This window comes from Scophthalmus maximus, chromosome 1 (genome assembly GCF_022379125.1).
Source record: "Scophthalmus maximus strain ysfricsl-2021 chromosome 1, ASM2237912v1, whole genome shotgun sequence".
NCBI classification, from domain to species: domain Eukaryota; kingdom Metazoa; phylum Chordata; class Actinopteri; order Pleuronectiformes; family Scophthalmidae; genus Scophthalmus; species Scophthalmus maximus.
Window position 1 is genome coordinate 7215291 of NC_061515.1, and position 22431 is coordinate 7237721.

Genomic DNA, 22431 nt, shown 5'->3' on the forward strand with positions numbered 1-22431 from the left:
CACACACACACGAATGTCTCCCTTACGCATGCAACATGACACTACACAATACACAGCCTGCAGAACAACACTTGCAGGTGAAAAGCAGCACCACATGTCACTGAACTCAGCTATCATGCCGGCTGTGCATGTCAGCCTCTCACCCAGACGCCTGTTTGCCTTTTTTTTTTGGGCTCTTGCAAAATAGAGCCAGTTCTGTAATCTTCGTAACACAAGCGCAGCTTTTCACTTGGCACTCGTCGGACCCGCGCACAGCGTTTGAAACTGATGTATCTGCTGTTGACATGTTCATCTATCAGTAACACATGTTGAATGGTATAAACACAATGCCTTTTTTAAACGTGGCTATAGCCAGGGGAGCTCTTGTTGGAATGTTTGTCTTTCACAAACTGGAGCAGGGCTTTATGTTTTTTTTTTTGTTTGTTGCATGAGCACATATCAAAACCTGGCACGAGGATTCAATTTGCCATATGGATGCGATGCAGCTCTTATTTTCTGAAAAATGAATGAGAGTCTCGGGGCAGGGTTGCCCATAAATGTCAGCATTAATAATGGGTGCTTCTTGAGTCAATTTCCCCTTGCGCTGTCCATGCACCACGACAATAGCGCAGCGGCGACGGCGGAGAGGCTGCTTACTTGAGGAAGCGGCTGAGGTATTGGCGGCTGCAGTCGGACCAGGAGAAGATGCCGTTGTGCCCGGCTAGTGTGGGAGACATGATGTTGCCCTCGGACTTCTTACAGACGTTACCCTCGCCGTCGTGGACCATTCCAAAACTGGGGAGTTTCAAAAAAACAGTAGTAGAAGATGTGCCAGGGTCAAGCTATGGTGACGGTGAGTAGCTATAGGCTGCACCATATGAGTGTGTTTATAGAAAGGGCTGAGCAAGCATAAGCCACAACTTTGTCATTGCTGGAGGGAGGTGAAGGGTTAAAATGTCATCATCAAGGCTGCAGGTTTTTGCACATGGAAAACATTTAAAAATCATATTTTTTTGGCGCATTACCCTAAATCATATACCACACGCTAATAGAACACACACACGTTTTTTTGGGTTTGTCAGCTTGCCAGCGATGGGAACCCTTACTTGTGTCCGGATTCATGGGCGATGGTGAAGGCCAGACCCAGGCCCGTGTCTTCGTTGACGGTGCAACTCCGGTACTTGCTGCACATCCCACTAATTGGAGCAAAACCTAAAAGAAATTGGGGTTTGTTTTTTTTTTACAGTTTGACACAATGCAGAAGCACAGTTCAAGTGATCGATCAGTCAGGTCCAACCTGACCCGTAATCGATGATCCCTGAAAAGCCGAGTTTACTCCCACTTCACAAACCAGTGCAATGAAGATTCTCCCTGATCGTGGGCGGAAAACTTATAGTCTGATCTGCATTTGTGCAGAAGAAAAATATCAAACAGGCCATAAATGAGTTACAACCCCTCCGTAAGTTAAAATATGGGACTTTTCTCCCTCTTGTCTTCACTACTTTCTCATATCCCTCCTTCTCTATTAAACTCCCTTTTTACTTTTCAGATCCCTTTACTGTAAGCGTCCCCCCCCCCCTCTGTTCACTCTTCGTCTGTCTCTCTTCACATAGACACAGACACACACACACACAGCAACCCTGGCTCTGAATCAAAATGGATAATTCTCACGGGGGCCTCCCCCTAATGTTTTTGTCTCAGTGTCTGGGGGAGAATTCAGCCTTGTGTTCTGTTTTTCTACGGCTTCAGGTCATCTACCATTGAGTGTAAAACCCCTGAAGTTATGTTCTCATGTACATAACTAATGTGAACAATACTATTTATATACATAGGCAGATTGACTGTGAGAAGTGACATTTACTAAAATGTTTGTGTCCAGAAAGAGGTAGATCATAGATATTATATAGTGCTTTTGAAATATGGAGGGAAAAAAAGGAGGGGATAGGGCTGTTATGCAAATGAGCTGTGTTACACAGGGACTGGTAGCGCCAATAGTCATTTTGGCTCCTTCCTTTGGGAACACACACACTCACACACACACACACACACACACACACACACACACACACACACACACACATACCTTTAAAACTGGGCCTTCATAGCAATGATTAGGGCTAAGTGTCAACACTTTGAAGTCCAAGCTTAAGTCTGGGGTTTGAAGGGAGTGTGTGTTTGTACGTACTGTACGTGTGTGTGTGTGTGTGTGTGTGTGTGTGTGTGTGTATGTGGGACACAAAATGGAAGTCTTTTCTCACAGTGTGGATGACAACAATGTGTTGACACGGTCATTACCGCAAACAAGCTGTTGTTAGTTTGTTAGATGGTGCAGTCCCAATGACTGACTGACTGACTGACTGACTGACTGACTGACTGACTGACTGACTGACTGTGTGTTATGGTGTGTGTTTAAAGTATAGCTGAACTCTTCTGTGATGTCAATGAAAACATGATGAGCTTATTTTCTATATATCTGCATCTTATAGATAAAGTATGTTTTGTTGTAGTTCAAGAGGTCAATTTCCAGACAAGTCAATCAAACTGGCCTTTTGATGATCCCGCCCCCTGCATCAAATCATATTTTTCACTTTTGGGCATTTTGGTTAATGCAGTGACATCTCCTTAATATTGTTGAACAGTGCCTTGATGGACGGAGCAATAATACAACAAAAACAAAAACATACCGAGCGTGTCACAGGGTTCATTCTTCCACGAGCAGATGTCGAGTCCCGTCAGGAGGATGGCGTGGTCATGGTGGCGTCCCTCTCTGCCCCCCAGAGTAGACTGCCAGTGGCAGAAGCTGTTCAGCGTGTGGTCTGCATGGTGGTTGATCACCAAGCCGTCCTGGGAGAGGAATCAGACAAACATTTTGGTAACCACATCCTTGCCTGATTCGCTTATCAAGATCTTAGACACATACGGCAGGAAGCGTGCACGAGGGGACACTCGGCATTCGGCTTACTGCTTCACGAGGAAGACTGAACTCTGTTAACAGCACAGGTGGACAGAAACCCGGAATCCAATGGCAATTCATTCCCCTCTCTCTCTCTCTCTCTCTTTCGCTTTCTCTTTTTCTCATGCCGTCTTTCCATCTCCCGCTCTCCACGAGAAATTCCCTCCTGCACCTGGCAAACAGCCGAGGACACGCATACCCCTATAATTAACCAGTGACGAAGCCCTTGGTGTTTAGGACGACCCCGGGAAAATCTAAAAGATCTAGACCTTCAGGTGTAAAAGCAAATAAACTAATTTTCAGTTGGTTTTTTTTTGGGGGGGGGCGGGGGGTTTGCATTCCTTTCTTGTCTGAAGATCCTCCATGTCACTGTTTACAAAGGTCAGGGTGCTTGGAAGGTAAGGACGTATGAATGGGTTTTTGGACCAATGAAGAGTTCACCTCACACTACTGACTCACCTGCTCTTCATCCAGAAGCACGAGACCCACGATGACGATGTTGATGTTCCCCCCGATTGTCCCATCTTTGAAGAGACTGGAGACCTGGTGGACACACAGACAGGTGTTGTGTATATTACTGCCGCTATTCGCAAAATGATCATATTATGCAAATTCATTTATCCGAGTTCCGCTTACAGTTAAAATAGCTCTCCGAAGAGACTTTGACGGCAGTCTAACGACTTGTGAAACTTGGCTGCAACACAGTCAAAGACATCATCTTCCCTGATTCCCTGTCCACTCAAACCAAGTGAGCAAAGAGATTTTTTTTAACACAGAGATTGCAAAGGCTTGATGACGCGAGTAGGGAGTGTCATCTGATATGTAGTTATTACAGTCTTCAAACACCCCCCCCCCAACATAGTTTGTGCTAATCAGTGTAAATGTGAATTTTTGTAATCTTTTGAATACTTTCAAACACACCTGAGCTGTATTAAGTATACAGTATTTGCAGTATATTAACTCTAAGCTGCGTTTCCACTGCAGGAAATATCCCCATGAACTAGGAACCTTTGTTGCAGAGACCAGATCTTTTTACCCCCTAAAAAGTCCCAGTTCATGAAGTAGTATTTTAGAAAAGCATTGGCCCTTGGAGCTGAGGACGTCCGATTGGTACTGCTGCATGTTATTTCATCAAGTCAATCTCCGCAATTATTCGGAAAAAAACACACGGAAATAACACGCAAAGCCTTTGTAAGGATGCCGCTTGGGTACGATTAGCCACAACCGCTGTTTCCCATTCTAGCTTCACACAGATATCTGACCATCAGTCAGAACAGCCCGGGCTTTGAAAGTGGACTCCCGATCTGTTGCTCTTGTTTCACTCTCCGTCTTTCTCTTTGGCTGCGTGAATAACTCGCCACTCGCTAAGCTTTTTTTAAAAATCTTTTTCCCTTCAGGAACACTCTCATTCGATCCTTATGTTGCTGATGTTTGGTCTTCAAGAGAAGACCCCACGGCTGTGGTTTGTTACAGAATTCAAGCAAAAAACAAATCCTGATGAGGTCAAAGAGGGTCCAAGCCGATTACCTAAACTTAGATATCCTGGACCATCGGTGGTTGATGGAGCTTCAGACTTACACACTTACAACAGATACAATGAATCATTGTTTTTCACTGCCTCATAAAAGAAACACCAGTTTCCATAGAGCTTCGGTGGTTCGTGGTACGTGTGCAGCCAGTTTGTTTTTTTTTCTTCCCATCTGCAATTATGAGATGAATTCTTTCCACACTGTCACGAGGAAAACATGGATCTACATAAATAGTAGAAAGGCGTATCGGGTTTAACATTAGACAAATATGAAATAATCTTTCCTGAGCCCCATGGGAGCTGGCAGGTGGGGGAAGGAGTTGGGTGTTTTCTGTGAAACTCCATACTGTATTTAGGCGACTGCTCCGAGGGCAGGCCGTGACTCCTCCGGCTTGGTCTCGACTAAAGGGAACCGTGTTTTTCAAAATAGATGGATTATCTTTGGATTTGTCAGTCACTCACTAAGTAGCGAAACGGCCGTGACGGAATTTGCTCGCAGATCAGCTGCGAGGGACGGGGGTCCCTGTAAGCATCGCGGCGGTGATCTCACCCATGATATCGGATTCATGTTTTTAGATACGCCCTTTGTGATAAGTCAGAATGGAAGACTGGGGGGGGGGGGGGGGTTGTCCGGTCACTGCAAACTCTAATCAATGGCAAACTCATTCATGTATGGCAAATCAATTCCTGTTGCCCTTTACATGCACAAACATAAAAGTACAAGTCTGTAACGCGCCAAGACTTAACTTGATTTGAGGAAACCAATGTGTGTCGTACCGTTTTTTAATCAATTTGTAAATGTTGATTCAAATATACAGCTGAAAACATGATGTAACTAGAGGGATAAAGATCCTATACAAGCAAAAACATGTTCACAGTGACTATGTTTACGTGCTGATATTTAGAAGGGTTTTTTTTATTGTTTAAAAAAAAACACCCCCATCCCATTTTAACCTCTTTTATGTCATTGAGTTTCTCTCACCATATTAAGCACAGTGAGAACATATGTGGTTATGTTCTCGTGGCCGTGGTTGTCCATCATCCTTCTGTCCACCACCACCAGTGTCTCCACGTTGAGCTTCTGATTGGCCTGGGTCTTCATCAGCACTGCCCTCTTGTTCCTGGGGATGAACTTGTACTCGTCCGGGAGGACAAAAACATCCTCTTCCGGAGGTTTGGGCATGTCTGGGGAAAAAAATTGAGTTTAGTTAGAGTGAATACGCGTCTTCACTGCTCGGAAGCACACATGACGTGGTGACGATTGAAAGAAGCTTTTGCGGAACACAGTGTGGCGGCAGAGTGAGAGGGACTAGTAACAAAACTCGGGCATAGTGGGTTGTAAGTGATAGACGAAAGAAAAAAACTAAAGATGGATATGATAATTTAAAAGCAGCTATAACCTCCATCAGGAATATGAGATCCTTACGTCCCAGCCACTTGACAAAGGAATTGTCAACTCTGCTTGTGAGTGTTAGCCGGTGATCCTGGCAAGTAGCTGACAGTCATTCCTGATGATTAACTATACTCTTACTTTCACGACTTGATGTCATGGTTACACTGCAAACTGAGCTCTCTCTTACCGGTGTTGACTCTGGCGGACTCGGTGTTATGCTACCATTAAGTAAAGTGCGAAACCACAGCGTGTGATATACTGTGCACTAGCAGCACCTACAGCTCATACATTTCTTTCATTGCCACGCAACAGATATACAACAGTTTTACATGCAAAAAGCAAAAAAAGACTGATTACAAAGAGATTATGATGGACAGGCCATGTCTTGATTAATAACAATGGGTAAAAAACAAATCAAGAATGTACTTTGCAAACTTTGCTGACAGGTGATGAAGGGGACAGGTGATGACGAGGGTTGAATGGCGGGAGGCCGCGCTGTATCGTAAAAATGATCAGGTAAATTGCAATGAAATGACCACACCAGCTTATTGTGCAGACTTATCAGCATGGGAAATGGTTGTATAAGTCACTCATACAACCCCACTTCAGAATCACTGAACTATCCCTGTAGGTCACCTCTCGAAAACCATACGCTGCCTTTGGAAAAATGATTTAACAGGAGGTTAATAGCGCAAACCAGCCGGAGCAGCGCACGGCCTTAAGCCACTGTGGCTTTTCACACTATCACCTCGAATCTCCACTTCCACCTTGCTATCAAGACTTTCACCCATCGCTCGCCTGACCGCGATAAACCACGAAGGTTTGCTTACAAAAGGTGGAAAAGCAGGTGAGCGACCAAAGTGCCCCTTTGTGACTGAAACGCCGCACAGGTGTTCGCTGATGTCACGCCGTGGGAATGTAAACATGGGCGTGTTTTCACAGGGGACGGACAGCTGGGGTTCTGCACGGTAATGGCGGCGGTACCAGTCCAATCCCCCCCCCCACACACACACACACACACACACACACACACACACACACACACACACACACACACACACACACACACACACACACACACACACACACACACACACACACACACACACACACACACACACACACACACACACACACACACACACACACACACACACACACCCCCTCCCTCGCGCTCAGATGACCCCCGTGACACCGGCCATGTTAACCGATCTTGCGGGCAATTTCTTGAGAGCAAACATTTGTCACAGTGTCAAGTGAGCATAAACCATTTCCCATAGCCTTTCACAGGCGAAGTCCCTAATGAAGTCAACCTCAGAGAGGTCCGCGTTGAGAGTGAAAACAGTGTTCACAGTGAGCGCGTGTCTCCGTGTCAAATGCAGACCGAAGCCTCCTTGAGTTGCAAATCCTCTTTTTTTTTCAATTTTAAAAGGCTGCTCAGGGGATTTTACAGTAAAAAAAAAAAAAACACACTTGCTTCAGCACAGACCCGGCTGCTCTCGGCGTCGTGTTGCACTGTTAAAGGAGGCACCGTGTGTCATGTCCCGACTACACGCTTACAGTCTGCGACGGTGTTTTTTTCCTGATGGTGACACTAGCGTTCGTGAACATGGGAACGCGTTCTGTCGGATTGATGTCCCTTTGTTCCCGTCACACCAAAACCAACCACAAACCATGTGAGGTTGAGGAGAGTCAATTGAAAATGTCGACAAACCCTTTTTCCTTTCTGTGTGAAACTGTGAGTAAGTGGTGTGATAAGTCCCCCCAAAGTGTCTTAACCTCTCACTAACTTAGTTATGGCCATAGCTCTGTGTTATGACAGCGGCTACAGCGTGTAACGTGAGCAGTGCGTCTAGGTGGGAACATTCTTTTTCAAGTGTCAAATGTTAACCTTTTTTTTTTTTATTTGAGGGTTTGAAACAAAATCAGTTTCATGATCCAATTTAGTGAGTAAGAAAAAAATTATCGAATGGCCAAAACATCTTTTGGTGGGAGAATCTAGGTGAGGAAGATTAATGTCACTGTAAAATCAGTGGTTGGAGTGTTTACAAAGGACGTCCTGCATTATCAGTTAAGAAAAGGTTCATGAACTGCTCGTTCTTTTTTTTTTTTTTTTTACTTCTCTCCATGGCCCGAGGGCCTACTTTGATTTGTAGAGAGATCCAGTGAAACTTGTGGTTCTTAGAGTACATTGAACACAGAACACTTCACTGTCTCCCTACCCAACAGGTGCACGGGGAACAATTGCAGGAATCTTTAATGTATGATCCCAACATGCTGGGGCTGTACATGATTGTGCACTCTGTACCAACGCTGTGTGTGATGTGTGTGGACCAGAATGAGAAACAGCCCTTACATACATTTCTTCCGTCTCCCGCAGAAGTGTTGCCGCCGCTTGTCCCCGTGTCCGTAGTGATCCGTCTGGTCACCATGGCCACCGTTGTTGTCGTCGTCGTCGTCGTCGTCGTCTTCGTCGTCGCCACGGCGATAACCGTGGCTGCGCCTCCGCTGCTTTTGCCGGCTCTCGCGCTGATCTCCGTTCGCGGCTCCGTCTGGCGGATCACTTGCCGCTGCATCCGCGGAGCGCCTCTGCAGACGACCCCTCTGCTCCGTTGGGACGTCCCTCTCGCTCCTGTAGAGGATGTGCGGCTGGTGGCTGGAGGGCGCGGTGAAGTTCTCCCTCTGGGCGAGGCCGAGGGACACGGGTCTCAGGAAGTAGTCTGCCTCCTGCGTTCTGATCAAACCTGACTAGAGGCAAAACAGACAGTCTTGTTTATTCGTTACAGCAGTGGCTCTCATACCGATTCAGCCTGTTGCTGCACCCGTCGTTGCACTCAAGCAACATGGGACAACAATGTACTTTGTTTTTTTTAAACACCTATTGGATTTGACTTCATTCAAGTAGCTCAAAAATACTTTGTGAATTACAGAGTCCATCTTGCTGATGTCCTGCACCTCAAAGGCACTGAAAGTGGCCCAACGGGCTGCAGTCACATATATTACCAATGGACAAAACAGTAACCATCTACCAGCTATTCCTTCGGCTACCCAATCTGTCTCTGTCGGCAATTAGTGAGGATCCGACTGTCGGGTCACTGTGAACCTGACCCCCCTAAACCTCTTGCGGCTCAGTGGCCGGCCGTGTTTCTTCATGTCCAACATCTGTTTTCGCTGTTCAGTGTCAGAAGTTATCTCTGCACAAATCTAAACAAGGATGGGGGAGATAAAAAAGAGAAAGAGGCTGGTGTGAAGATGAAAGGCGGTGGCACCTCTCTCATATACATTGTACAAGCTCGAGGTTCTCAGAGTTTAGGCATTCGTCAAATTGTGATTTTCACATGTATTAGACATCGAGTAGACAAAATAGCTCAAAATAGCTTCTTCTTTTGTTGTTGTCTATAATATGTGACAAACGCTTTCTATGTTCTCGGCTGTTATGATTAGTTCTTTCTCTTTGAAATTGCTGCCACTTTAAGTACCGGTGGCTTATGCTTTCAATTTTCGAAGATATGTTATGGGAAAATCTCTAATGAACCGGTTAAAAAAAAAAAAAAAATCTTCAGCTGACCTCTTTATCTCAGTCTCAGTCTCTTTGGGAGAGAGACATCATCAGACCCTCCTATTCCATTCTCAATAAACTGCTATCAACGCAGCCGACTCAGACACTTGGAGATTGTTTTTCTCTCGCTCTCCGCCTCTCTCTTTGTCTCGCTCGGTCTCTCCGAACACGCACCACATCTGTGTTGACAGGCCACTGGCACGTATGCGTCGGGAACCGTAACTGTGCTTGGCAGCAATTGCCGTTTCCCTAAAAATATGCCTTAATTGACTACAGTCTCCTTTTTTGTTTTTTTTCAGCGTGAGCTGTGAGTTGAGTGTGAGGCCCCTTTCGTCACTGCGGCCTGACACGGTGGCAGCATGTTTGTGATGTGTGTGTGTGTGTGTGTGTGTGTGTGTGTGTGTGTGTGTGTGTGTGTGTGTGTGTGTGTGTGTGTGTGTGTGTGTGTGTGTGTGTGTGTGTGTGTGTGTGTGTGTGTGCAAGAAAAGGTGGGAGACACTTTGGAAAACAGAGATCATACACGTTCAACTACAGTGTTAATGTTTTTGTGTGTGTGTGTGTGTGCATAGAGAAACGTGTGTCTGTTTATTTTTAGTGGAAATGTCTGTTTTTTTGATGATTCTCAGCACTAATTTCCCCCATTTGAATCGTCACTTACCAACCTGGCACTCCACTTTCGTCCTTGAAAATTGTGAACTGAGTACTCACAAAGACAATACAGATGTAGTAGCTAAATTGCAGTGGCTGAATTGGCATATTTCCCCCCTCACACAGAGAGATTTAAAATCCTTCTACACACATCTGCAGTACGTGACTACCGAAGGTGTCACCACGGCTCACGGTCGAATGTGAGGAACGCTGTCGTTAAGTTTTATGCCCCTTGCCACACGCCGGCGTGGAGCAGTTGCCGCTTACAGGTGGTTCTGCGTCAGATAATGATCATTTCCCACCGCGCGGTAACTGGTGTTTGACGGCGACGCAGAACTATATCTGGAGACATATTCACAGCCGGAAACAAACTTTCTGGCCCGGTACTTATTGAGATGATTACAATCTTTTACACCCTTCAAAAACACACTCACACACACACAAAAAACCCCAAAACAATGCTTTACAGTGTGCATGTTCTGCTATATCAGCAACTCTCTTGCACTGTCATCTCTGTTCTATGTGTTAAAATCCTCCCTAAGAGCTACAAATGTGGTTTGGCTCGAGGAATCCAAACAATGTTGCATGTAATTCTGACTATGGATGATTGATTTTGTTGCAACACAGCAGTTTGCCTTGGGGAACGGGTGTGTGTGTGTGTGTGTGTGTGTGTGTGTGTGTGTGTGTGTGTGTGTGTGTGTGTGTGTGTGTGTGTGTGTGTGTGGTGGGATTATTGAGAATTCGAGAAAAGAAAAGAGAGATGTTTGCTAATGCATCACCACCTTCCACTGCAGCCTGCCTGCCTGCCTGCCAACGGTCAATCGGTACAGTAGTCGGTGCCAGGAAACCCCAGCCAGGAATCGCTGGTTACAATCGCATGTGACAACCGGTGCGTGTTCGCTGTCACGCGCGTGGCGACCGCCCCGGCGCGGCGCAATCACAGGCCGTTGTCACATTTTTGGTTCCAGGTCACTGTGAGGCCTCTGACCTGAACCTGTGCTGCTGTCAACCTTGAAAAACGTCACGTGCTGAGTACTGATTCTCCCTCCGTGGGTGGGTGGTGCGGAGGCGAGGGGGTCGAGCCGCGGAGAGGAAGCTCGCCAGAGAAAGTGCAAGTCACGTGGCGGTTGATAAAAACAAGCTTTCTGCCGATTTGGTGTATTGACCTTGCGTGAGTTGACGTTTTCCTTTTCTTGTTTTTGTCATAAGGGGGCTGTTTTTGGTCAGCTCCTTTCGACGGCAGTACAACGAGATGGGACAGATAAATAAAAAAGAGGAAATGAATGATGGGAAAAGACAACCGTAGGACCTACAGCTGCAGCCTTTCGACTGGACGGTTTAGTTGGGAGCCGTGACAGAAACTGTCGTGGTCTGATATATATCCTAAAGGTAGTCTGGAGTCGACACGGCAATCTGGCTGATGTTCAGACTCAAAAAGAGTGATGCAGTTACCGTGAAGATACGTACATGGCTGTATTACTTCTACTAGTTGCCATAAGCCTATTTTCAGCTGTTTTCCCCGCCGACACTAACTCATAGTGAGACGTTTCCAGACACGGCTTTGCTTTCTAGGTTGTTAACGCGACACCGTGCTGTTCAAAGCCGGGTGCGGATACAAAAGGAACGCATCTATGCAGCAAACGATGGCAAAGTAGAATCATGCAGATGTCGTATTTAAAAATTCAAACAAAAACAAAAACCTGTGCAAGCTAAGCCAAGGGGGCTTTTTCACAATTCCACTTGAGACGTGTCAACAAGCGTGAACGTCACGATGGCCATGAAAGCATTTCACGGTGACAACGTTCTCCCTTGGACTGCCACTTCTGTCAGCACCACATGCGTACAGTACGTCACAGTGTATGGTTTCTATAGAGCCGTCTGTCTTTCCCAGCGTTGGTATTGGAGGGGGGGGGGGGGTTGTGCTGTCATCACATTGGTGCAAAAGAGCGATATTGGTTCTATTTTAATGTATGTCAAAATGTACTTTGTGACATGTGACCCAATTATTCCTACATAGGGGTCTGCAGATCTCCAGGGGTCCTTCAGCAAAATACTGCGAGTGATTTATGGCTATGACAATAAAAATCACTGCCTTTTATTGTTTAATGGATTCTGTCTTTATGTTTTTGTCCTTTGAATGAAAAAAACAACCAGATGTTGATGTTTGATATTTGAATTCTTCTAAAAAATGCAACGTTTATATATACTGTGTGTAACCAGCTTTTACTTGTAGTACAATGTACTGTATTACAATTGATTCAGAACGTTCCTGCCCTAACCAAAGCAGCACGCATCCTCTGCGTCTTCCTAACCATGACGGCGAGCAATAATCCCACAGATCATCCCACAGATGTCTTCGGTCGGGCACACTCTGCTCAGCCTCGCACAAAAAAAACCAACGTATGGCAATTTTCCTTGTGTGTGTGTGCGAGCCTCTGTGTTCCGAGATTAGGTCACACGAGAGCCTTTCCTAAATAGCCAAAGTCATCAGATTACACACTGCGCTCTACGAGGTGCAAATAGCAGTCGTAAAAAGCCGAAACACTACTTGGGAGGGCGCAAGCAGCTGGAGTCTCTGGAGTCAGACGCATCCAGACAAGCAACGACAGGAATTGTACGAGGTGGGGGTTGTCGGGGGGAAAAAAATGGTAGGAAAACGGAACTGAGGGGGGAAGCATTCAGCACATAACAAGGTGCACCTGACTGTGTGCAGTATATTGGTTCCCTCTTTCCTTTTGCTCAACTTTGTTTAACTTGCTTTCCTGATGGGAACCAAAGACGTACCACATCATTTTCTTTCAAGGCTGTATTCCAACCATAGTGTTTAGAAAGTGAAAAAAACTAAAGAAAAAAAAAACCTTGGAATAATAAACAGATTTACGCATTAACCACAGTTCATTTCATTTGTAATCCCCCCCCCCAAAAATCAACAACAGCAACAAAAGAATTAAAGTGAACCATGATAGCAAACAGCTTGAGATTTCCAAACGTCCCACACTAATCCTCTCTTGTCTTTGGTCCACGCAAACTGGTTCCACGGCGGCTAAATCTCTAGCAGCTGAAGGCAGGCGTTCAAACTTTGGCTCAGTGTTGACAGGGTTTATTGTTGAAAAAAAAATGGGGAATGATACTCCGACTCCACACTTCGGCACCAGACACCGTTTCTTAATCAATTAGCAATTCCCAATCTGCTCCGTATAACTGAAGGCAGCAAGAGTGAAAACCAGTAAGAACCCTTAAAGATCATTTGATGTGTCGGAAATTGATCATAGCAACGAACCTGCCAAGACCACACCGCATGCTTTTCAAAGCTTAATCACATCAATAGGCCATCCCCCTCTTTTATTCGTGGAAATCCCAGAGGTGGGACGAGTCTGCAGCGTTCTATTATTACCACTACTACTACAAGCCCCCGAGGCAAGAAACACACCCGTCCTTTTTACAAGAGGAAAACACATGACCTCCAGGTGATTTGTGGTGGGAGGAGATTTAACATTTCCCTTTGGTACAAAAGAAAAGGTGTGCATTGGAAGTATATGTAGTGGGTTTAGAGGCGAAAGGGAGAAAGAGACAGAGCTAGAAATGCCCCGTATTAATGATACGACTGATGACTAGTTCACAGGGCGACTGATGGTTATGTCATTTTTCAGGTCATAGAATTAAGGCCCAGTTGTTGCTGCACTGGATCGACCTTAACCATGTACATGTGTACAGGAGGTTCTGTGAAATATTTCACCGTTGCAAACAGGTGAGGTGACTCTTTCCAGCTTGAGCAGATGCAGACCAGATTTCTCTCCAACATGTGCCAACATGTTAAAGAGATATATATCGTTGTCATGTTCACCATCTAAGTTTTTGGTTTTTTTCCGATTACCATTAAGAAACTGATGTGAAGGTCCGCAAGTATTCAATCACACCCGAAAGTATTGGACAAATTGAAATGTTGACGTGATGCTTGCAATGAATAAAAAGTTGAGGGATCGATAAAGTCAGTGTCTTCTCAGGACTTGACTCCCAGGATGAATGTCTGTGCACTCATCCATAAAATTACATTCATTTTGCTGACGCTTTTGTCCAAAGCAACATCCAAACGTCGAGGCAGGTAGCATTAAGGGCCATGCCTCAGGGCCCACACTGGGATGACCTGGAGTCGAACGCCGACCTCCTGTACCAAAGGCAGCGGTGTAACCCACTAAGCTATACCAGCTGCCTAATCCATCCAGTAGATGTCCAGATATTTCAGCCTGGACCACAGCGGCAGACCATCGCGACCATCCTCCGAGCCGCGGTTGCCAGCAAAGTCCCAGAAGACATCACAAGCAGAACATTATTCACGGTGTCAGAATTTCACAATGCCTGCATGTCCCTCTGCTCCCTCGGCTCAATAAAGCAGAGTACGTCTGGTACGAGGACCTGTTTTATGATTGCCCCTCCCTCTACATGTGTGTAGTCCACCGTGCACAGTCTCAAACCACTTGGCCGGTGAATAGTGCAGTCAGTGGGACTGGACCGCGTCTTTTATTTTTATGGTTGAACTCCCTAGTGTCATGAAAGCGGGGCTAACCACTGCACGGGCCGCCAGAAGTGGGGAGTCGAAACGGCAACTCCTACACAGGCTTTACAACGTAACGCTCCTCACACGGGGGGCTTCGGCGTGGAGGTAACAACGACCCTTATTGCTTTCATCTCTGCGTCCCGGTCTCGTTCCCTCTGGTCTTTCTTCATCTTTCCTCGTTGCATCCATCGGTGAACCGCTCACACACACACACACACACACACACACACACTGTGGAAGTCACACTGAATGCAGATGAATGATGTGAGATCCTGGACGACAAACAATGGCAGCGCAAATCACCTAAATTGCATACGAGCTGCGGTGGGAAGGCCACAGGTGGTCTCACCTGATACGACTATTGATCCGAGTTCCTCTGGTCAATATTTACCTGCTGCCTGCCAAACAGGAACCTGACCAAAGTGCAAGGTTCTCTACTGAGCGCTTCAGTTGCCCAGCAAACTTTGTTATCAAGTTTTGAGTTTTGAAAGTGTATGTATGCATCAGTGTGCACAGTTAAACACACACGTACACAACGGCCGACGAAGGGAAACCATTTCAGGTGCACATTTGCAAGACCATCCAAAGATGGAAATTGCCAATATGCCTGTTCTTATCTATATCATTATTTTAATTGTGTAAGAATTAACGCAAAAACTCCTCTTGCTGTATATCCAGAAGCCGAAAGTGATGAGCACCCATGATTCAAATTATTTTCTGGTTTTAAAAAAAATCCCGTTCAGATCCTGAAGAGACTCATTTTCACATTTTTGAAGAAAAAAAAAAAAGGGGTAACCATATTTAGCTATTCCCAGGAGTCTAAATAACTTTCTCTGCTCATACAGCTCTGCATTTCCCCCAATTCACATCCCCCCAAAAAAAGTTAAACTCCCGTTGATTCACTGACCCAGTCCATTTTCGCCAGGCCTCATTCGTGGGAACCCTTTTGGCTGACTCATTTATTGGGATCTGGTCTGAAATGCACGCGCACGCGCACGCACACACGCACACGCGCGCACGCACACACGCGCGCACGCGCGCGCACGCGCACACACACACACACACACACACACACACACACACACACACACACACACACACACACACACACACACACACACACACACACACACACACACACACACACACACACACACACACACACACACACACACACACACACACACACACAAAGAGAGAAGAAGAAACATCCCTGGAGATGTGCCATTCTCTACTTGTCATTTCACAGGGAGATTCTCAGACGCAGCAGTGGTCCTCCACAACAAGAACATAAACAGCAAACCAGCACAGTCAGGGCCCGGAATCTAATGTAATTAAAGGCAGTTTAAGTGATATGTGGTCATGCTGGCTTTTAGAGGCATTTGTTTGTTTAGACATGCGGGAAACAAAAGGATTGAATGCTCTCAGTTCCTTCTTTCAAACTGGGAACCTCAAGACTGCAGCGATCTTTAAGAGCAATAAGGAACGTCCCTCTGCCGTCTGCCCAGCCGCTGCCTCCGTCTCCCCCGGTTGTTGGGTTCTGAAATAATACGCGAGGTTCATGACGGAGAGGATTAGTGTCTATTCACAAAGTCCTTTGTTCTCTTGTCCAGACTACTGAGAGGGCTGGTACAAGGTCTTATGGTGCAGCTGCATCACTGGGACTTACTTAAAGTAACATCACAGTCGTGTTTTCTTCATGTCCACGCTGCACAGGAGGACCACCGGGGCAAGACGGGACGTTTTCGGCCAACTTTCGCCACAGAAAACAAACAAATCCAAGCGTAACAGTTCGATTTCACCAATGTTGGCCTACTGTACGTATTGAGTTGATTGGGCTTCTTAAAAATGTGACCCAAACACCAGCAGAAATAATACAGAACCCATTTTGGGGTGACACAAACACAAATACTGCCGTTTCTAAGTGTTCATTTTGACACCGATAATAATAACTGTGCTCCATGATACTGAGATATCATCTTATTGATCGTGTGGCCCGTTTGTGGTATTTGGCACTAACATTAATATGACTTACGGTGCCAGGTAAGCTTGCTACCCTTTTGCCATCCATTCACACGCCAGCAGCCCACCCTTCCCAAGAAGACAATTCTCTTCCATTAAATTTTCGGTATTTTCCAGTTTGCACGCTGCCAGTTTTCTATTTATGATGCCAGCTGTGTTCGATCAGCAAAGGTTATTGCTCTTGAGTTGAGAACCTACTAAATTCCACGCAAAAAAAAGGTGTCTCAGAAATATGAAAGAGGAATTTATGTCGGCGAACTGTGCTTCATGTGTTGGCCAACAGGATAATAATGTGTGCTAAATAGGGAAATGAAAACCACCCAAACATTGTGATTTCAAGACTTTCCTGGCGTGTGGACCTGACATCCTGTGGTGTTTGCAGACTTGACCTTTCCATCCATTAGTTATTCATTAGCTGATTTAGGCAAACGTGCAACTGGAATGGGTGAGAGCTAACGATGCAGGGCAGACTGAAGGAAGAAACTTCTGTGCACAACTTGCCAACGTAGAGCCAGTGGGGTTTTTAAGTCAACTTTAGTCAAGTACAAGCCAATTTTATAGCCAGGCCGAGCAGACAATGCACTGAATCGAGTGCTGTGTGAGAGGCAGCCTCCGAGTAGCATTCTCAAAGAACTGCTTGATGCCTGTGTGTGTGTGTGTGTGTGTGTGTGTGTGTGTGTGTGTGTGTGTGTGTGTGTGTGTGTGTGTGTGTGTGTGTGTCAAAGAAAAAGACAGTGTCTAAGAATGAAAAAATGTGGTTTCACTTAATTTACTGGCTGATTGTAAACTGACGTTCTATCCTTCTGTTCCTTCTCACCCGTTCCTTTATCTCGGTGTCTGTTTGGAATCTGGTGTCTAATATCTTCTAACTACATTACAGTATATTTATCTATGATTTCATATCATGTATATGTCATTTACTTCAACATACTGTGGTCTCTGCTCTAATTCAGTGTTTCCTTTTCCATTTTGACACCAAAAAGGTTCACGGACCATTTTCTTTCTCCCTTCATAGGTTCCAGAAGGACAAAAACACCAAAGCTGTGTTCATATTTTTGGGGTCACTATTTGTTCTAGGTCAGCAACAAAGTCCTTTTCACTGATGCAAACACACCAACACTCCACCCCAGCTCTGACTCATCCACTCCCGCTCTCTAATCCCAACCCATACTGCAATCTGACTCCGTTTTACGTTCAGACTCACCATCCCGGTGCATGTGGACAGTGCCACAGAGGAGTTGACCTTTGACCTGAGCGACCCCTGGTAAAAGCAGAGGTCGTCCTGGCGGTAGGCCCTCAGGCTCTTGGTGCCGTTCTTTCCCAGGACCTGGATGGTGAAGCCAGGTGCAATCAGGCGCTGCGAGGCCTCCCTCAGCTCCATGTGGAAGTCCTGCCCCAAGCCGCTCAGCCGGAAGTGCACCGCTTCACCGCCGCCGTCGGCGTTTGACGAGGCCGCGTCTGCGGTCAGGGATCTGCGTCGCCTTCTTCGGCGCTGATGGTGAGCGACTTCATGAGAGACGTAAACACCACGATGGCTGACCTCATACGGAGATACAATCTCATATTCTGGAGAGAATGGGAGAGGGAGACAGTGATGGAGATTTTTTTGGGGGTAAAATATAGTCCAATGATAACAGATTGAGAGCGAAAATGATGGGGTTAGTTACTCCCAGTTGCAACTACTCCTTTGATATATAGGAGCGTCATGGATCAAACAGTGGAAGATACTGCTGATAGAAATCCATGGTGCCCTAAGTATAGTAATGGACTAAAGATAAAACACAATGTCCGGTCATTGTGGTCACCCTGCGCTAATTTGATATGCCGATATCATTTACTCTGATTTGCTGCGCGCTGTGTCAGCTGCTCCCTTGGCTGCATCTCCGACTGATGAAGAAAAAGAAAACCTACAACCTTTTCCCTTCCTTTGTAAATTCTCCTTGACCTGCCTCATATACTTTTGCTGGCAGAGTCAAGAAAGAGTTACAAGAAAAGGAAGGGTTCTAGACAATTCCAACGCAGGCCGCTCAGCGGAGAGTGAATCATGTTTGACCTCAGTGGTTTTACTACAGTTTTTACTGCAGCTCAGGCTGGATAGCTGCAGGTCATAAAGAGGGCTGGTGGCAGGTCACAGGCCTGGCCTCTTATACCCCGTTAAATGTGCAACGTTCCCCAGGAACGATACCTGCTTTCCTCGAAATATCAAATTAAAAGAGCAGCTCGCTCCATGAGCTGCACCCAAATTGGTTTTCCAGAGGCAATCGGGACAGTAGACGTCACTCCTGTCCATCCGCTGAGTAAGACTGAGCCGACCTAGTAGAGGAAGCCATCCTCTGTCTGGAATTAAGTGAATAATGGTCTTTAAAGGGGCAGTAAGCAATTTGGGAGGAAGCTTGTCTCTCTCTTTTGTTGTTGTTGTTGTTGATGATGATTTTACTGCACTGGCCGGGATCCAAACCCGCTGCCTCGGGTATGGGCGACCGAGGCGCTGACCACGAGGCCAAAACCCCCGAGTCGTAGTGTCATTCGCTCACAGCAATTTTTTTTTTCTAAATTACAGAGCCAGGGCTGCTCCGAAAAATAATGGTGTTCTTTTCCACGCACACACGGCTAGCGGACCGAGAGGAAATATCCGCTGATTTTTACAAAACGTTTGTTGGACTCCAATCGCTTACTGCCCCTTTAAGGCTGTGGACACATCGCAGGGTTTTGGAGACAAAGTGTTTTGCATGCAAACAAAAATGTGTTCATTATTTTTGCGCAAAAAATTGCCTGATACTGTACAGTCTTGAAAACTATATGCTCTACTCTTAGTCGTCTGAGTGACCAGCAAGCAAACAACTGAAGCGGCGTCATCGTTGATTCTGTGACAGCGTCGTGGTGTGCGCAGTACACGTGTTGCGCCTCTCTCCGAAATGATGTGCGGTCATTTTATTGGCTAAAAGCGCACGGAAACAACGGCAAACCTTGCGACCTACAGTCGACAAGAGCCAGGGTGAGTTGCTGTACGTGACCTGGTTTAGCGAGTCTGAATATTGAGTAAATATAGCACAGAGACAGACATGTTTTGGCAGTCGGTGGGAGAAACACGCAGGGGGACAGACAGTGTGTCATCACTGGCAGCGTGAGTGCCTGATGGTTTTGAACTTGGATATTTGGTGCCTTTTGGGGCAGGCTGATTCAAAGCCCCAGCACACAACGTGACCGATATTTATTAGGCGATTGCATCTATTTGAAGAAAACCTTGCATTCCCATTACTGCATGTTTTGGTATCGGCGGTCATAGAGGGAAGCAAACCACCGGAACATTGTAAAACGACTGCAAAGAGCAAACACATGCCACTTCTATAGTCTCGAGCCATTTTCTGTGCTGGCACCAAAAGCACTTAGGCAGAAGCAGAAAAGGGTCTTTTTCTCCATCTATCTATCTGTTGCCTTGTCCACCTTCAACCCCCCCCCCCCCCCCCCCAACACAAACACACGGTCCCACGGTCACACACATTTACACCTACTCAACTGTGTTTGTACCGCCCTAACTCAAAAACCAGCTGCAGTGACCCATGTCTGACAGTGTACAAACAAAAGAAGCTGCAGGAACCGAGTGCACGCATGCATGCAGCCATGCACACACACACGCACGCACGCGTGCACGCACACACACACACGCACACACACTCATCTGATGGATTGAGACAATATTCTGCAACGGTTAGTTTGTTGGTTTAGTAGCTCTTGAGTGCCATTAGCACTGATAGGGGCTCTAACCACTGGCTACCTTTGGCTTAGACTCAACAAAAGATCGAACATGTGAACTCTTTTCCTCCGCCCCGCTCGTAGCTGTGCATGTGAAACACGCCGGTACTTTGAGCAGTAGTTGTAAAAGCTCTGGCCGCGAGATGATCTGAAACAGAAACGAGGGCTTCCCCTCACTTGTGTTTTTAGATCATCTCCACATGTGCCCATACAGCGAAAGGACTTTGGGATATTTTCTTGTTTTGTGTGGGTCCCGCTTTTCGCGGTTACCGGAAAAAAGAACCATGAAAGAAAGGAAACAAGTAAACCGCACCGCACAAAAAAACAAAAACAAACAAACAAACAAACAAACTCAAAGGTCGCGGCGAGAACGCCGAGCCAAAGCAGTTGCTGACTCAGCGCACCGCATGGGGTCAGATCCCACAACACAAACAGCAGATGAAAGTCTCACTTCCTGCTTGCACTAATTACTGAGCCGACTAAGCGGCTAAGACAGGCCTCAGTGCGTCTTCTTAAGAGGCCGACTTTCCAGTGCCTAATCACAACGAAGTGTAACGAACACAAGGGAGCCATTCTAACGGCTATACGGCGGTTACGTTGATGCCACATGTCGCGCTTTTTTCTCTTATCCGTCTCCACAAATCTAGAAATGTGAAAAGGGGCTCGGGCTTAAGAGGTTCATTAAGACAAGAGGAATTATTTCACACACACAAAAAAAAACAAAAAGAAAACAAAAATGAACACTGTTCATTTTTCTTAATTTTTAAACGTGGACCCCCTGCTTGTGCTCCACTGGTGCAGCAGCTGTGCAGTGGCGGTGCAGGTCGCCCCCCAGCGGTGAAGAGAGGCAACACACGCGGCGCAGGTGAGCTGCTGTTAGATGCTGCTGGCACTTGGTTGGAGGGATGTCGTGGGGGGGGGGGCGCGCTTTTACTGCTTCTGTGTTCCTTGTAGCGAACCGGCAAGATCATATACACCCTACGACTCAAATCACAGTCGCAGCATCACTCATCTGCGAGGCCTTGGTGTGCACCGGCTGACACACTGCCTACCTGTATTTGCAGGTAAATTGAGAAATCGCAGTAGAGGCGATGCTTCCTGGTGAGATTCGGCGCCACTATTCCACGGCGAGCCCTGCAACGAAAGGGGAGTGCACACGTTACGAGCCGGTGTAAAGGAATGATCACTGAACAACAACCACACAATAAAAAAAAGAGCACTTTGTCGTACGAAGTGTCGGCGAGTTTGTGAGATCTGCGCGCGTCCTGCAGCGCGGCGCGGCCGAGACACAGACACAACCGACTTACTTTGCCCAGTGTGGAACAACAGAAGAGATGGAAAAAGAGCAGAGTCCAGCTTCTCCCCTCCGCACAAATCCGAAAGAGGATCATGACTGTGGATCACCTTCACGCGCGCGCACTAAAAAAACCAAAACCCCCACTGGAGTCCTGCTCCACACGGCCGCGTTCCAACAGTCCCCGAGTGAGCGCAGCGGTTCCACGAGCAGCTGCGGCACTTTGTGATGAATGAAGCATCGACGTCTTTCTTTCAGGTGCAGGCGTCTTTTGACTCGTGCCACTTTGGGGTCTCCATTCATTTCCGTGCGCAATGTCCCCGGGCTGCAAAGCGCATGAGCTCCAGTCCCGTCTCCCGGCAGCGCGTCATTTTCCTTTATTCCACTCAAGAAGACAGTGCGATCAGTATCTAACGTCTCTCTCCCTCTCCCTCTCTCTCTCTCTCTCCCTTACACACACTCCCTCTGTCGCTCTCCCTCCCTCTCTCTCTCCACCCAGTGACCCCCGCGGACGATTTTGACTCCCAGTGAAATCATGTGATTGTTTTAAATAGGCTGCGCCTCCGCTTGGCACGAGCAAGACTTCACTGTGAAAGTGGCACCGAGTCCGAATCCGTTTCCCCCGGGAGCCTGCCGAGGGAGCACTGAACACAAGAAGTGCTGCTGAGGACCCCCCCCCCCCCCCCTCTCTGTCTGTGTGTGTGTGTGTGTGCGTGCGTGCGTGCGTGTGTGCGTTTTGAGGTGTGG

General features: G+C 46.7%; 1 protein-coding gene across 1 annotated transcript in view; it reads right to left on the reverse strand.

Annotated features, from left to right (window-relative positions):
- LOC118314425 (A disintegrin and metalloproteinase with thrombospondin motifs 16) overlaps positions 1 to 22079 on the reverse strand; it is a 49163-nt gene extending 27084 nt beyond the window's left edge. Inside the window, exons 1-9 of the mRNA XM_035640883.2 lie at positions 21698 to 22079; positions 21443 to 21524; positions 17842 to 18203; positions 8214 to 8601; positions 5443 to 5645; positions 3392 to 3475; positions 2664 to 2823; positions 1086 to 1191; positions 637 to 774 (exon numbers count right to left, since the gene is read on the reverse strand). Coding sequence (XP_035496776.2) covers positions 637 to 774; positions 1086 to 1191; positions 2664 to 2823; positions 3392 to 3475; positions 5443 to 5645; positions 8214 to 8601; positions 17842 to 18203; positions 21443 to 21524; positions 21698 to 21781 — 1607 coding nt within the window. The 5' untranslated portion in view covers positions 21782 to 22079. The remainder of the gene's footprint in view (positions 1 to 636; positions 775 to 1085; positions 1192 to 2663; positions 2824 to 3391; positions 3476 to 5442; positions 5646 to 8213; positions 8602 to 17841; positions 18204 to 21442; positions 21525 to 21697) is intronic.
- Positions 22080 to 22431: the final 352 nt, after the last annotated feature.